The sequence below is a fragment of the Nicotiana sylvestris genome, chromosome 2 (assembly GCF_000393655.2).
Source record: "Nicotiana sylvestris chromosome 2, ASM39365v2, whole genome shotgun sequence".
Taxonomy (NCBI): domain Eukaryota; kingdom Viridiplantae; phylum Streptophyta; class Magnoliopsida; order Solanales; family Solanaceae; genus Nicotiana; species Nicotiana sylvestris.
In genome coordinates this window covers 140,216,350-140,232,198 of record NC_091058.1, presented here as the reverse complement: position 1 = coordinate 140,232,198, position 15,849 = coordinate 140,216,350, and the positions used below count along the sequence as shown (strand labels likewise).

Here is a 15,849-nt window from a genome sequence, read left to right as displayed (position 1 = left end):
TCCCTCAGGTCAAATGTTAGTCGTTTTGATGAATTAAAATTATCTAAAAATATTCAAGTTTTAGAAAAATAAGCAGTTACTGTTAATTTTCTTGTTCAAAATCATTCTTATTGTTCCAATTAGTGTAGTGTTAATAGAAATAAATGAGACATTTAAAGAGAGATGGAATATTTTTCTTAAAGAGTTTACAAAGACCTTAAAGTGCAGATAGAATGGACCAGAAGTAGTACTAGTTTGGAAAGACTGCCCAATATGCAGCAACTACAATTATAAGGCATCAAACTTTTGCACAAGCTTCGTGCTATTAATTAACAAATTGGAAACAACCATTCCAGACGATTCATTAACATTATTTTTTTTCCATATGTATGGTGTTTGGAAGGTTTTACTTCAGTCTTTGTTCCATATTCTAAGGTTGATGTTTATTGTTAAAAAGTTGGAGGAGAGTTTGATCTTTTAAGGCAAAGTTGGAAGCAAAAATGATTTTCAACTATATTCTAGGTCTGTAATCTCTCTCTCTCTGTCTCTGCGTGTGTGTGTTTTCGGTCAAATGATGGGGGTTTTCTTCTGAAATTTAAAAAAAGGAGGTTTCCAAAGAAACTCTTAAAAATACTTGCAGACACAAAAAAATGTGATGGTGTGCTGGTCAGACCTCTGATTACATTTGTGTTTTTGTAAAATTATTTAAAGGAGTAAGATTCTTATTCTTGGACATAAAGCATGATATTGAGGTACGCTTGTCCACTTCAATGCTTTGTGTTCTAGAATAAATAAAAAAATAGTACCAAAAATTGTGGGGTTCTAATGAATCAGGGGCGGCTCAAGCACATGCATGGCCTAAAGCCAAAGTTTAATATGATGCCTAAATTTTTAAGAGAAAGTTATAAGATATAATTTTTATTTAAAGTCTATTCTTCTAGTTTTTTGAGATACAAAGTTGTTAAAATCTTTTTTATAATCATTTTTCTCTAATAATTCCTTTTCAATTGACAATATAGCTAACTCATGTAATTTTTCTTGAGATATTGCTGATCTTAGATAAGATCTTATTGAGCAATAGAAGTATAGAACTATTGGAAGCTTAAAAGTATTGTTGAACTTTTGAACTAATGAAATCTGGAGAACAAAAAGTGAGTAATGAAATCTTGAAGAAAGAAAATGGGTAAGAATATTAAAAAGAAAGATAGAAAATATATAGGGATTTCTGAAATATGAAGAGATTGGGGGGAAAAAGATTGACATGGACAAATTAAGAAAGAGAGAGTAAATTTTTTATACTTATCTAATGAATGAGTACAAAATAATTTTTAAGTAAGTCAAATTATTATTTTATTTATATATCTAAAGAGCTTTCGCTTCTTTAATATTAAAAACTCTACTTTTATATTAGGATGACGAAATATTATTTTTTAAATACCTCTACACCTATTTTTTTTTTTAGAGAATTTTTCACAAAGCACCATATTTTAGTCCTAATTAGTCATTTATAGATACCCTTTGCTATATTACGTTCTATAGATACTTTTTATGTTTTTATACAATGTATTTCATGTATTTAAACGGTTGTATTCATTAATACAAGAAAAAAATAAGCGTAAAAACGGGAAATCCAGCTAAGTGTTATCTGTATTTAACTGTATTCAAGCGAAATTTTAGCTGTATTTAACTGTATTCAAGCGAAATTTCAATGAAATACAGTAACTTTTTTGCGCAAATTCTAGGAACTTAAACTTGTTAAAAACGGAAGGAAATCAAATCACATGATAGTCTCCTAATTTAACTCAAAGAACTAAAACGTGTACACACTAATTTGTATTTTGCTCAAAGAAAGCAACTCCAAAACGTGAAAAGAAGGAAAAACCAGAGCAACATATCTGATCGAACTTCTCAATTCTCTTCTCCTTTTTTTCTATTGAATGCAACAAAATACAATTGAATACAGCTGAATAAAACTCTTGAATGCAACAAAATACAAATAACTTCTGCTGAATAAAATAGTTGAATATAACTAACTACAACTGAATACAGTTGTATAAAACACTTGAATACTACTGCCAAATAAAATAGTTAATTACAACTGATTAAAACTGAATACAAGAGAATAATCACAACTTTTTAATACATCTAAAATATATAAATGAATGTTGCTGAATACATGTGAATGCAGTTTCACCTCTTTCATCTGTAAACATGGCTTTCGACAAAATCAAGGTTGAAAACTCTATCGTTGAGATGGACGGTTAGATCTCTTTCTCCTCTACTTTCTCTATCTCTATATTTCTTCCTTTTTTCTTGCTGAAATTTGTTGTTTTATAGATCTGTTTTTGTATGCCAAATAATAATAAAGATTGATTATGCTGTGGAAATACAGAGAGGACAAAGAATTGGAGTAACGTGGGTATGTGGGAGAAGAGAGTAGAGGTGATAATGGCGGAGAAATAGAGATTTAGGGTGGGGGAAGATTTATGAAACGTGGGTTTATGGGAGAAGAGGTAAAGTGTATGGAAGAAGAGAGAGAGAAGCTGGTCAGAGGAGATATACGCTAATTAGGTGAGAGAAAATATAAAAAACGAGAGAGAAAAATATTTTGTAGCATATATGGTGCCTTAATTGTAGGATGGAACTATATTTAGATTTTTTGCTATAAACTATAAAAGGTATTTATAGGATGTAATATTTTAAAATGGTATTTATTTAATATAAATAGGGTACTAACCTATTCCTTAGGTGGTAAAATTTCCTTTTTTTTTAAAATGAGACCCTCAAATTTGGGTGGCCTAAGGCCCAAGCCTTACTATTCATAACATTAGAGCCGGCGTGCCCTGTGATGAACTATCATGTTTTATATCCAAAAGATATCTGTACATAACCTCCATTAGTTGAATCTGTAATTTTGAAAATTAATCATGTTACCTCCTACAAAAAGTAAAGACAACGTCAAAATTCTCATACCGGACATTAGTTAAACTCAAATTCTGATGGTCCACACCTTACCAATGCCTGTTGGCTTACTATATTCAATATATGCAGATACAGGGGAAGATACGGATATTTTGAATTTAGCTTCTATACATATACCCTGTAAAAGAAGTTATATACTAGCAGTAACTACTAGTATATAACTGATTAATTCAATCTGATAATCATACATTTGAACATAGTAAGCCAACCTGATAATCATACATTTGTAACTTAAGTTGAATTTATTTTATATTACATGTTTTAAGTGTGAAAAGAAGCTACTAATTTTTTTTAATGCATGTGTGGCTTCTTCACTGTCGTCAATGACGAGACTACCGGGGCACCATAAGCTGGCAGCCTGCAGTTTATTAATGTAAAAGGTAAATGACAAATTTAATTTTCAAATTGAGACAAGTGAGTTCATTCTACATCAAATTATGTGTTACCTACTACCAGTGTCGCATAAGTAAATAGAAATGAGGTAAAACTTAGGCCTGTCGCAATAGCTGGATTAACCACAAAACTAAGCTAATGCTTTTTTGGAGATCTAAATTATGGTTTAACCAAACTCAGCAAACTTCCAACATCAAAATAATAGCTTTGTAGTCATGTAATTACCAAAGCTATAGCCTAGTGGAAGCAATAGATTGGAGCCCATCCACGTATTGGTTCCACAATATATGAAAAATGAAATTGAATCAAATCATTTCCGATCAATAAGTGTTAGTTCCATACCTCAAAGAAGCATTCTTTTTAATGTCCACCTAAAATTCTCCTTCCAATTACAAATGATATATTCTTCAGTGGCTCATACCTGTGAAGAGTTTTGACTCGAACATATTTTTCATGGAGCCGTGGAACTGTATTATCTACTCTATTATGTGCACAACATATGATTCTTGCCTTGTCAAATTGAACTGCATTTATGCACTTCTACAGCTAAATCCAATTGATCACTGCTGGCCTTCCATTTCAATGACCCGTTTTATATGAAGGGCAGCTCTCACAACGTTTCCCCTTGTTATTATTCCCACCTTCATTATACGACGATTGATTAGCATATCATGACTTAGAGAAGTACAGATGCACAAAAGCAAGGTCTCAGAATCTTACCAGTTTACCTTCACTATCAACAACAGGAAGCCGTCGGTATTTTGTTTTGAGTAGAAGTCTGACAAATAAAGAAGTAATAAATGAGACAAACTCTTTGGTGTCTCGTCCAACTAATGCTATAGAAACATAAAATAGGATAAATGAAAACTGTAGATTAAGTTGAAATCAAGAATTAATGATAACCTTGCTGCATCCTCAAGGTTGGTAGATTCCCGAACTACTAGGGGAGCAGGTGTCATCAAATCACCAACCACTTTCCCCTTGGTCTTACTAATCAACTTTTGAACCTCGTTGAATGTCTGCAATTATAAGTCAAAATTGGATGTGTCAACTTCAATAGCTTTGATTGTCGTGTGATAGCAATTTTGATTTTCTGAAATCAAGCGCATTTTCATTGCTCCTCCATACAGAAAAGCAAATATGTTTTCAAGTTGAGGAAGGTAATCGGGTAACCATATATGCAAGTATTAAAGTAACGCAGAGGACAATTAATACCAACACTTCTATCTGCCATAGTTCAGCATGAAAAAAGTAAGATTAACTTAGAAATAAGAAAGTCTACTATTCGAAAAGGAGACAAATTTTGGGACAAGGAAAGACGGAGGTTAGTCCATCATGGACGGAGTATCTGGTCAGAAACATCCCATAGTGAGTAAGATGAATTCAAAACCATATCACTTGATACATAATCATTGAGGTTCGGAGCTGGAACAGGGGATGCTAACCAGATAGTTCAAGTAAGATCCCTAACCACCAGAGTTTACAAGATGCCATTGGTTAGTGATTGGAATGTTAAAAAAAAAAGGCAGCCCGGTGCACTAAGCTCCCGCTATGCGCGGGGTCTGGGAAGGGCCGGACCACAAGGGTCTATTGTACGCAGCCTTAACCTGCATTTCTGCAAGAGGCTGTTTCCACGGCTCGAACCCGTGACCTCCTGGTCACATGACAACAACTTTACCCGTTACGCCAAGGCTCCCCTTTTGATTGGAATGTAGCAGATGAAAAAAGGCAATCCAATGGATTAACTTCTCAACAGCCATATCTCAGTCAGCAAGGATGAACTATGAAGAGCATGTTTCATACTTCAGCAATGTGCTCAAACAATGCCCCATACAGACTCATACAAGCTGTCTACGTTGCCAGCTTTTGCTGGATGCATTTCCTATGTTCTTTTCTTGATCAATTAATCGAAGGTTTGTTTTTGAGTAGCTCGTGCAATCACACTATAACAGAGTGCATTAAGGTTCGTGTGCTATAGTGTAGTCTACAACGCAACTTTCAATTGTTAATTAGTAAATGAAAACGCCAGTAAAACTGTTTGAGAACATGGTTTCCAATTGGCTCTTATCTTTCTCTATGCAATGCCTTTGAGAAGGAAAATATTGTAACTCGTCATAGATTCGTGTTACAATTGTCGGATTGGATGAATTTGGATATAGTTAAAGAAAGGTTTGAATTTGGATAGGTAGCTAAAACCTAAATACCATTTTTTATTCACTATACTAACCCGGATATACTTGAGTGATCTTTATTGAAGCTCTAGGTTTGCAGTTATAAACATTTGCAACCAATTAAACAAGAAACATTACACTATATCCATATGCTCATAATAATTATCCAGCTCCCAGTGCTGGTTCCATAATTCCCAAAACTGGAATCCAATGTCCTCCCAACATAATTGATATAGTTGCTAATGTAGCTTTCACCTTTATTAGCAGAGGAAAAAAAGGAATATTTGATATGCACTATACTTGTTAATGACTTCAAATCCTTGTGATCACTACTTTAGTCCATAAGAAGTTTTCTGGAAGAGTAAAGGTTCGCATTCTTTACTTCCTGTTGTTGAACATAACCACTAACAATAATGCAGCAGATTACAAGAAGAGTTGGTCAACATTGTAAGTAAAACGATCATGAGGATCGTTCACAATTTCAGTCATCAATCTCTTTCTTTTGAGTTCCTAGACATTGGAAGCTATCCTCTCCCTTTAGGGGACAGCTATACCACTTATGATCTAACCAACTTGCTAAATATCAACAATTAAGCATCTCAAAGATTTGGTGTTAAGCGTCTCAAAGATTTGGTGTTAAAAGTTGTTCTCTTTCAGTTAATTTGTTCTCAGGATCTTCAAAATTATAAGGTGAAATATCCACTTTCCTGAAAAAGGGCTACAAAGCTAATGGTAATAGCATTTCATGCTGAAATTTAAGATTATCTATATCTCCAATGTAACGACCTGGCCGGTCGTTTCATGAGTTACAGTCCCGTTCTCCCCACTTCTGCTTCTTTAAGTATTGTTCAGCTGTATTTAGTCGTAACGTGTTGGTTGGTTCGGGTTCGGAGTGGTCGTGGATTGGAATGAGACACTTAGTCTCTTATTTAGAAGCTTAAGTTGGAAAAGTCAACCGAATGTTAACTTATGAGTAGAAGGTCTCGGATGTGAATTCTGATGGTTCGGATAGCCCCGTTAGGTGATTTTGGACTTAGGAGCGTGTTCGGAATGTATTTTGAAGGTCCGTGGTAAATTTAGGCTTGAATTGGCAAAATTGAAAATTTGGCCTTTTTCGGTCGGCAGTGGAAATCTTGATATTGGGGTCTGAATGGAATTCCGGAAATTGGAGCAGGTCCGCAGTGTCATTTGTGACGTGTGTATAAAATTTCAGGTCATTCGGAGGTGATTTGATAGGTTTCGGCGTTGTTTGTGGAATTTGAAAGTTTCTAAGTTCTTATGCTTGAATCCGAGGTTGATTTGGTGTTGTTTGGAGTGTTCCGACGGTTTGAATAAGTTTGAATAGTGGTTTATGACTTGTTGGTAAGTTTGGTTGAGGTCCCGAGGGCCTCGGGATGATTTCGAATGGTTATCGCCTTATCGGAGAGTTGGAAAGATTGGAGTTGCAACTGAAGCTGCTGTTTTCTGTCATAACCGCACTAGCGGATTGGGGACCGCAGGTGCGAGCCGTAGAAGCGGAAAAGAGACCGCAAAAGCGGCATTGGTCGCAAGAGCGGATGGTTGGACCGCATCTGCGAGCCCGCAGGTGCGAGACCTGGGGCGCAGGTGCGGCGTCTGAGGACTTAAGTGATTTCCGCAGGTGCAGATTTTTGAGCGCCGAAGCGGCCCGCAGGTGCGAGATATTGTCCGCAGATGCGGAAATAGCTGGGCAGAAAGTATAAAAGGCCCTCTTCGCGATTTTCTGCCATTTCTTCACCATTTTTGGACGAGTTGGAGCTTGGGGCTGTGATTTCAAGAGGGAATTAAGTGTTTTCAGTGAGGTAAGCTACTTGGACCTTGTATCTTGTGTTCATGGCGATTTTTCCATTGTTTAATCATGATATTAGTGGGAAAATTAGAGAAGAAATTGGGAGATTAGGGCTTGAAATTGGAGAGTTTAAATTGGGGATTTGAGGGGCTATTTGAGGTCCGATTTTGATGATTTTGGTATGTATAGACTCGGGAGTGAAAGGAGTTTCTAGTTTTACGATTTTTGTTGGATTCCGAGATTTGGGCCCGGGGGCCCGATTTGAGCAAATTCGGGATTTTGGGTCTAATTTGATAATTTTCGTGTGGGTTTCATTCCTTTAGCGTGTATTGATGATGATATACTGATTTTGGTTAGATTTAGAGCATTTGGAGGCCGGATCGAGAGGCAAAGGCATCGCGGGTTAGAGTTTTGGCTTGGTTGAGGTAAGTAACACTTCCAAAGTTGGTTTTGAGGGTTCGAAACCCCGAACTATGTGTTCTATGATTAATATTGAGGTGACGCAAATGCCAAGTGACGGGCGTGTGGGCGTGCACCGTGAGAATTGTGGCCTGGATCATTCCATGGCACCGCTTAGTGACTCTTTATTGCTGATACCTGTGTAATGATTATGTGATTAAGTTAATAAGCTGTAAATCATGCTAATTATCATGTTAAGGCTTCACACCGATAATTGTTGAGACCCGAGAGGTAGTTTCTTGCTGTCATATCATTAGCTTCATTGATATTCTGTACTCAATCTTGTCAATGCATATTATATTATGTCTCAATCTCAGTTATTGTTATTTGGTACATCATATCGTTGTTTCAGGCTAGTTTCTTGGTATTGTGAGCCCGTGTGTGAGACACTGGAGAGTTATGACTGAGTGATGCCGAGAGCCTAATTATGAGTGATGGTATGGGATCGGGTTGCACGCCGCACCGGAATATTGATTATGCCTTCGTTGGCTTGTGATAGCACTTGGGCTGAAAGGAGCCCCTCCGGAGTCTACACACCCCCAGCGAGCACAGTTGATATTATTGAGGGATGGATCTTCCCTGGACATGGATCTTGTTCAAGTATTTATACCTGGAGATGGATCTTCTCCATAGGGCTGGAATGACCTTCCTCGGTACTGGATGACTGCGGTCAGTTATGTGTATATATCCCGGGATGGATCTTCCCTGGGTCGGATGGCCATACACAGTACCGAGTGGTTGAGCACTTGAGAGTGGAGGTACATGGTACATTTTTCATACTTTCTGTGCATTGGTACATAGAGATTTGCTGAGCTTTATACTCCACACTGTTCAGATTGTATTTATTTGCTGTTGAGTTGAATACTTGAACTGCAAGCACACCTACTTTACTGTACAGTTTAATTGTATTACCTGTTGAGGTTTGGTTCGTCACTATATGTCAGTCCATAGTTTGGACTTGTTACTTACTGATTTGGTGTACTCACGTTACTTCCTGCACCTTGTGTGCAGATTCAGGCATCTCAGGGCACGGTAGTGATTGTTGACTATTCGGGTCGCGGACGTCACGGAGATAGCGAGGTAGCTGCCTGGCGATCACAGTTCCGCCTTTCTCCTTCTCTATCTTCCTATTAGTACATTGTTGCTATTTCCAGACTATTTTGGTCTTGTCTTGTTTCGGAACTATTGTAGTATTGCTCATGACTTAGTGACACCCGAGGTCGGGCTTTTACTTTCCGCTTTTGTTTTGGTTTTGACTTTATATCTTTTATTGGATTTCAGTTAAAAAATGGTTTAACTTAAGTTTTAAATGAAATGTGGGTTATTTGGAAATGTGTCGGCTGGCCTAGTTTCACGATAGGTGTCATCACGACCGGGTCGGTTTTGGGGTTGTGACATCCAAATAAGTAGAAAGTTTTTTTAATTTGAGGTCTCACATTGGAAAAAACAAATTTTATTTTAAGGAACTAGCACATTAGATGATCAACAAGCATTCAAGAGATGATCTAACAACAAAACAAAATTTGCTTACTTTCCAGTTGCTGCCCACTTCCGGGAACATATTTGCATCAGCTCCTCCGGTACCTAAGGAAAAGAGAAAGAGATGCACTCATTCTCCTCCGAAGACGACTTCAAAATCCCAACTCAAAATACTATCAACAGATTTTAACACCAAAAAGGTTCCAGGTCTTTTCGGCTATGTTGTGCGGACTCTCCAAAATGTTATCTCACCCGTGTCGGATCATCAAAAAATGTACTATTTTTGGAGGACACACACCCAATGACATTTTTGGAGAGTCTGAGCAACATAGCTTTTTGGAAAGGATCCTAATAAAACATGGGCCTAAAACCAATGGGATCTTTTCTAATCTCCACAGAATATCGTTCTAGCATCAGAACTAAAAATTATACCTGATATAGAGTCCAGAGCCAATAGATCATAATCAGAAACAAGACCAACCTGCAGCAGGAGAGAACTTCAAGCTTCTGAGTGAAATATCTTTGATTTATCATAATACAAGACAAGCATATTATTTTTGAAATATCTTTGAACTTAATATTTGAAGCTAATGTATATGATCATATCCATACGATATAAAGAAGCATGAATAGGGGTTATGGTTGCAACTTGAGCATTCTTACTTTCATATTTTCGTACTGCCAGTTACACGTTCTATTACTTAAATAAGTTTCTTAAAATTTTGAGGAGCACTCAAAATACTTGAGTCCGATTCAGACTTGGAATACCAACAAAAAAGGAATCAGTCTCTAGAAAGTAAAATTACCAAAAGTGAGAGATACAGAAGATATTCCTATTCACATGCCATTAAATAATTCAGAAATCAACTATGAATAATAAAAAAGAACGCAAAATTTTGTTTCCAGAAGAATATGTACTTTATAATTCATGGATGTTAACAAAAGAAATTCTAATTCATGTACAACCAAAGCGTTTGAAGAACTGCAAAAGTTTCAAAAGCAATTTTCAAACTTCTACTGCAAAAAGAAATGTTTTATGGAAAATGAAAAGAATTTTACAAACTTCAGTTTTCCTAAACTAGCTAATTTGATAAGACATCATGACTATTCACCAAGAAAAACTATAATGCAACACTGACAAAGAAAAGAAAGTAAATGACAAAGATGGAATCATTAATGTCATTACTTTCAGAAGATCATTGGAAAGCCAACCAAAGAATAGAAACTTCTTCGATCAAGTCTATCTATGCCAAGTTCCAATAGAAACGCAGAAAGAACATAAAAACATAAAACAGGAAACAAAAAAAAACAAAAAAAAAAAACAAAGTAGCTCTTCACCACTATTTGACATGGTGGTGAACTACAACAAAAATAAAAACTACTTATTGAAAGCTGTAAAATGTAACACTTAAAGAGAAATATCTAGGTGTCAGAACAAAGATAATTTATCTTTATATCACCAACTATGAGAATTTCCAATAAATATATGAAGTAAATAACACCATCTTTATCTTTCATGCTCAATCGAATCCATTAAACTACTCTTAGAAAAGTTTTGGAACAATTAGATGATCTGTTTTAAGCTTCTGTCTAAAGGCCCGCATCAGAGTAAATTATGAGTTTTTAAATGACAAAGATTATGTCCTATATCATTGTACTCTATCTAAATTTGATGATCCGCATGTATTATTAGAGACCTCTATTCTCACAGAAGATAGATATTGCAGAGGACTTAAATCCTTCCTAACACTTTGATATAATAATATGTGTTTCTATGAAGTTGAATAAGAAACAAGGAATAATTCTTGAAACAGTCCTCAATCACTTCCTTTTAGTACTCTATTTATTAAATTTCTTTTTAAAATCTCCCTCTTAGCTGTAGTGAAATTGAAGTGATTTTCCTATGTCACGTGAAAATCACTTGACATCTTTAACGGAAAACCCCGAAAGACAAGAAAATACAAGATGAGAAGTATAAAAACTATTTTCACAAGAAAAAAAGAACCTGTCATAGGGTTTCCTTTCCCAAACCCCTCCCCTAGCTATAACAGCCAACCCCTTCCGATGGCACAGAGCTTCCCATAATACCTTTTTTAATCGTGCAAAGCCGCCTGCGGCATAGCTTCCCCACAACCCAACCCCAACCAACCTCCACCCCTCTGGCATCGCCTTCTCTCACCAGATGGACACACCCTCTTCTTCCCAGCACCCATTGCCCACATCTCTTCCCCTTCCTTCCCAACCATAGCAACATCCCTACCAGTCCCTACATAAGCCATTCCCCTCACCCTCCATGAAAAAGCAGCTAAGCTGTTTTCTCTCCTTTTTCTTTTTGTTTTTGACATTCTATTTTTCTTTCCAATTTGCTATTCTATTTAACTGTTCCAAGCTTCTATTTTAAATCTCTTTTATACCCTTCCAGATGTCAAGTGCTTTACACGCAGCATGGCAAAATAACCCTTAGTTTCAGATGCATAGGACCTTTCAAAATTAAATGTTATAAAGTGAGAAGCAATTTAAAAAATAAATAATAATAATAATAATAATAATAAATAAAAATTCAAAGGTTGAGGATGAAATCAAGACCAAACTTATAGTTCGGGAACCATTTCAGAAATTTATTCAAGGTATTAGCTTTCAAGTATCAACTATCAAAACTGAACATTACATAAGCAGGAAATACACGGTCATTTAAGTGACATTTCCATCTACAATATTGCAAAGATGACATTAGAAAACAGAACTTACCAATTTCCAGTCATCATCAACCACAGGGAAACCAGTGATTCGGCGTTCTACCAACAATTCCAAGGCTGTTGCAGGAATAATCATATATCAGGAATTAACAACATGATGGTGGCTAGCGATGAAGTTGAGCACTAAAATACCTTCATCTACAGATGTTGATGGCTTTACCACATGTAGCTTATCTTTTCTCGTCATGAAATCACCTACTGTATATACACCATTTGTTGGCTGCCACAAGTATATATAAGCTTATCATTTGGTGGACATTCATGAGGAACTGGAACTTCTTGATGAAAAGAAGAATGCATTTATAGTTCAAACTAAAATCATATATATATAAAAAGGAACGGAAAACTTCTTGAAAGTAAACAGGTCTAGAATAAATATGAAAACAGCCACATAATTCTATCAAGCAGCCAGTTGTGAGCAAGGTTTATGTGAAGGAGCCAATACGTGTTAGTACAATTTACTACGTGAAAATAATCTATTGCTATACTTAAGGTTAGATGAAATCTAAAGTTGACTGCTTCTAACACCAATTGGTCAAGGATTGCATAATCTAGCTCACATAGCCAACTTATCAAAAGAAAGTGGACGTGCGAGATATCTACATTTCATTGCAGTGAAGATGATAGTAAAAGAGTTGCACGTAATCCCACATCTATGGAACACATCCAGATCTATAGCACAGCTTCTAACTAAGTCATGTTTGCACCCCCTGCGCTTTTTGCTCTGCATGTCCAGTGCTGCTCGAGCTTGCTTTTTTTCCTATGGACAGGAAGTTACCAAAAGAAGTTTGACTAGTAAATGGTAATAACCGGGGGAATATCCACTATGGCCAAGAATTTTGACAGACTCAAGATTAAATGCTTGAATATAATAATCACATATTATAGAGTTCAGTTTCTCCCCACGCGAAAATGAGACTGATTTTTTATCACAACGTTAGGGCTGAGGCTTAGAAAAGTGCAAACTCAAAAAAGTTCCTAAAACTCAGATGCATTTTATTTCCTTATTTAAATAACCTTATGTGGCATGCATTTCATTATTGCCAGTCCTAGAATGTAACTTGAAACACAAATCAAGCACACAAATAACTCTGGTTAAAACATTCTTCCTCAAAGCCAATGGACTTACCATGAGTTGTTAGGCAAGAGGCCACATTCTATTGTGTAAATAGAAATTGGTCCAAAAGATGAAGCTCAAATTAAATTTTGATGAGTTTGAACTTTTGTCAGCATTAGTGTGTGCCTCACCTATTCTCCTAGATGACATAGAAAAAGTGTAGAAGGAGACAGGGGAAGGTTTCTGGTTTAGAAATACCAAAGACTTTTCGGATAACTCCAAAATACAAGAATGAATGTTAATTTGAAAAACAGTGTGTAATGTTCCTTTTCCTTTTCAATTTCCTTTTAGACAAAGTACAAATGTGTATCAACAAAATCCACTCACACAAGAAACAAATATGTTGCTCTTCACAAATGAAAAATATAGTTCATCCTAACTGTATTTTTTGAATCCAAGATTGATTAACACTACTTATAATAACTTAAATATGTGCAAAGTTTTAATAAATTTTCTTTTCCATCCATCAGTATGTCTGATGTGTAACCCATACCAATTAATTTTAAGAAGCTAAAGAAGGTTATCAAATTTCTACATAACCATGCGTAAGAAACCAGTGTTTCAAGTTATTGAACAGGGCTTCAACTTCTGAGCTAACTGTTGTGATTAACGTTAACAATTGCATATGCCATAATAGGTTGCATCTGAAGACCAAATTACTTAAAATCCACTTATCTAGGTAAACAAATCTTGTTTGTACTCTTGCATGTTTATGCAGGAGATTCACATACAGAATTAGTTATAGATTTTACTTGTTATGGAAGGTTACTTAACATTTGTTCTAGGTTACCTATCAAATAGAATTACCTGCAATTACCGGACTTGATTGTATAAAATTGCCAGTATAAAGTTAAGCATTTAATTTCAAGCAGTATATAAGATTTAGACAAGGAGGGAGGTATACCTGTGCAGAATTGGCCGTCAAAGTGTTGCTGCTGGCGGTAACGGAAAACTGCTTGCGGCGGACGGAGAGGAAACATTTACCGAAAGTAGCAAACTTTAGGCACGGCGGAGATAAGAAGAGCAGGCAAGGAAGCTGGTGGTGGAGAGCGGCGGAGGAGCTGCTGAGGGAGAGTCCCGACGGTGATATAGATGCCATCGCCGGAGATGACAATTCAGCAGAGAGAGAATCTAAAGGCGTTGTTGGCTTAGTTATCTTTTGTTGGCTCTACTCTATCCCATTGTAGTGTGTTTATTACAAGTGGGAACATATACTATTTGTGCAGAATTGTTCAGGTGCAAAAAAAGTTACTTAAATCATTAACTGGTTATAAATATATTATATTATGGATGTTTATTTAGTATTCCGTTGTAAATAAGTTTCCTGAATAAGCTTATTCATATGGAACTCCGCCGTAAATATATTTATATATTTAGTACTCTATTGGAAATAAGCTTCCTGAAGAAGTTTATCACTTCGGTACCCGATTATGGATAAACATTACCCCGGTAGAAGATTATCCATATCTGGTATAATAACAGCTTACACAGCAGCTTCCTTTCTTCTATAAATAGAAGAGGTTTCAGTTCATTATGTTCATCAATTTGAATTCGAATAATATATTAGTTTCTCTCTATACCTGTCTTTACTTTACAGTTTTTATTTTATAACACGTTATCACCACGAGACTCTGTCATCTCAAGCAAATACTTTGAAAGTATTAGAGGTAAGAACTTTCTTTTCCTAAATAATGTCAAATCTTTCTAAACTTGAATTTGTAGCCCTGGATATATCGGGCAAAAGCTACATGTCTTGGGTGTTTGATGCCGAAATTCATCTTGATGCGATGGGTCTGGCAGACATCATCAAAGACAAAAATCAGGCATCAAACCAAGACCGTGCCAAAGCAACGATATTCCTACGCCATCACCTTGACGAGGGCTTGAAAATGGAATATCTTACTGTTAAAGATCCAGTCATACTGTGGAATAATTTGAAAGATATATATGACCACCTGAAGATGGTCGTTCTTCCATAGGCACGATATGATTGGACTCATCTAAGGCTACAAGATTTTAAATCTATAAGTGAGTATAATTCTGCTATGTTCAGAATTATTTCCCAATTGAAATTATATGGTAATAATATTACTGATCATGATATGTTGGAGAAAACTTTCACCACTTTTCATGCCTCGAATATGCTCCTGCAGCAGCAATATCGAGAGATGGGATTTAAAAAGTATTCTGAACTTATCTCACATCTTCTTATAGCAGAGCAACATAATGGGCTATTAATGAAAAATCATGAAAGCCGACCTATTGGTTCTTGTCCATTCCCTGAAGTGAATGAGACGAACTTCCACCAAGCTAAACGTGGAAGAGGTCGTGGCCCCAGTCGTGGTCATGGCCGTGGTCGGGGAAGAAACCCCAATCATGGTAATAATAATGCACCAAAGAAGCCTCCTCACCACCAGCAGTGGAAAAGGAAGGAACAAAAGCATGAAGCGGTGCAAGCGCCAAATGCAGAAAATGCATGCTATAGATGTGGAGGAAAAGGGCACTGGTCACGTACTTGTCGTACGCCAAAGCACCTGGTTGAGCTTTATCAAGCCTCCCTGAAGAAGACAGAGAAAAATGCTGAAGCAAATTTTATTTCTGAAGATAATTTAGACTTCATGCATTTGGATGTAGCTGATTACTTTGCACTCCCAGAAGGAGAAACAAGTCATGTAATCGGTAGTGAATCTGTAGAAATGTAAATAT

At 36.3% G+C, this 15,849-nt stretch overlaps 1 protein-coding gene across 2 annotated transcripts; it reads right to left on the bottom strand.

Annotated features, from left to right (window-relative positions):
• Positions 1-3,051: 3,051 nt before the first annotated feature.
• On the bottom strand, positions 3,052-14,381 carry LOC104240145 (CBS domain-containing protein CBSX1, chloroplastic-like). Of its 2 annotated transcripts, XR_714337.2 has the most exons (9): positions 14,048-14,328; positions 12,159-12,246; positions 12,019-12,083; positions 9,703-9,751; positions 9,323-9,375; positions 4,258-4,373; positions 4,075-4,132; positions 3,697-3,995; positions 3,052-3,319 (listed from the first exon to the last, which is right to left on the bottom strand). XR_714337.2 is itself a non-coding variant. In XM_009794923.2 (8 exons), exons 1-8 carry the CDS (start codon positions 14,240-14,242, stop codon positions 3,915-3,917), a joined length of 705 nt encoding a protein of 234 aa, XP_009793225.1. In that variant the 5' UTR covers positions 14,243-14,381; the 3' UTR covers positions 3,641-3,914. The 2 variants fall into 2 exon arrangements, 1 of the variants encoding a protein (XP_009793225.1); XM_009794923.2 differs by lacking the exon at positions 3,052-3,319 and having other exon boundaries at positions 3,641-3,995; positions 14,048-14,381.
• Positions 14,382-15,849: the final 1,468 nt, after the last annotated feature.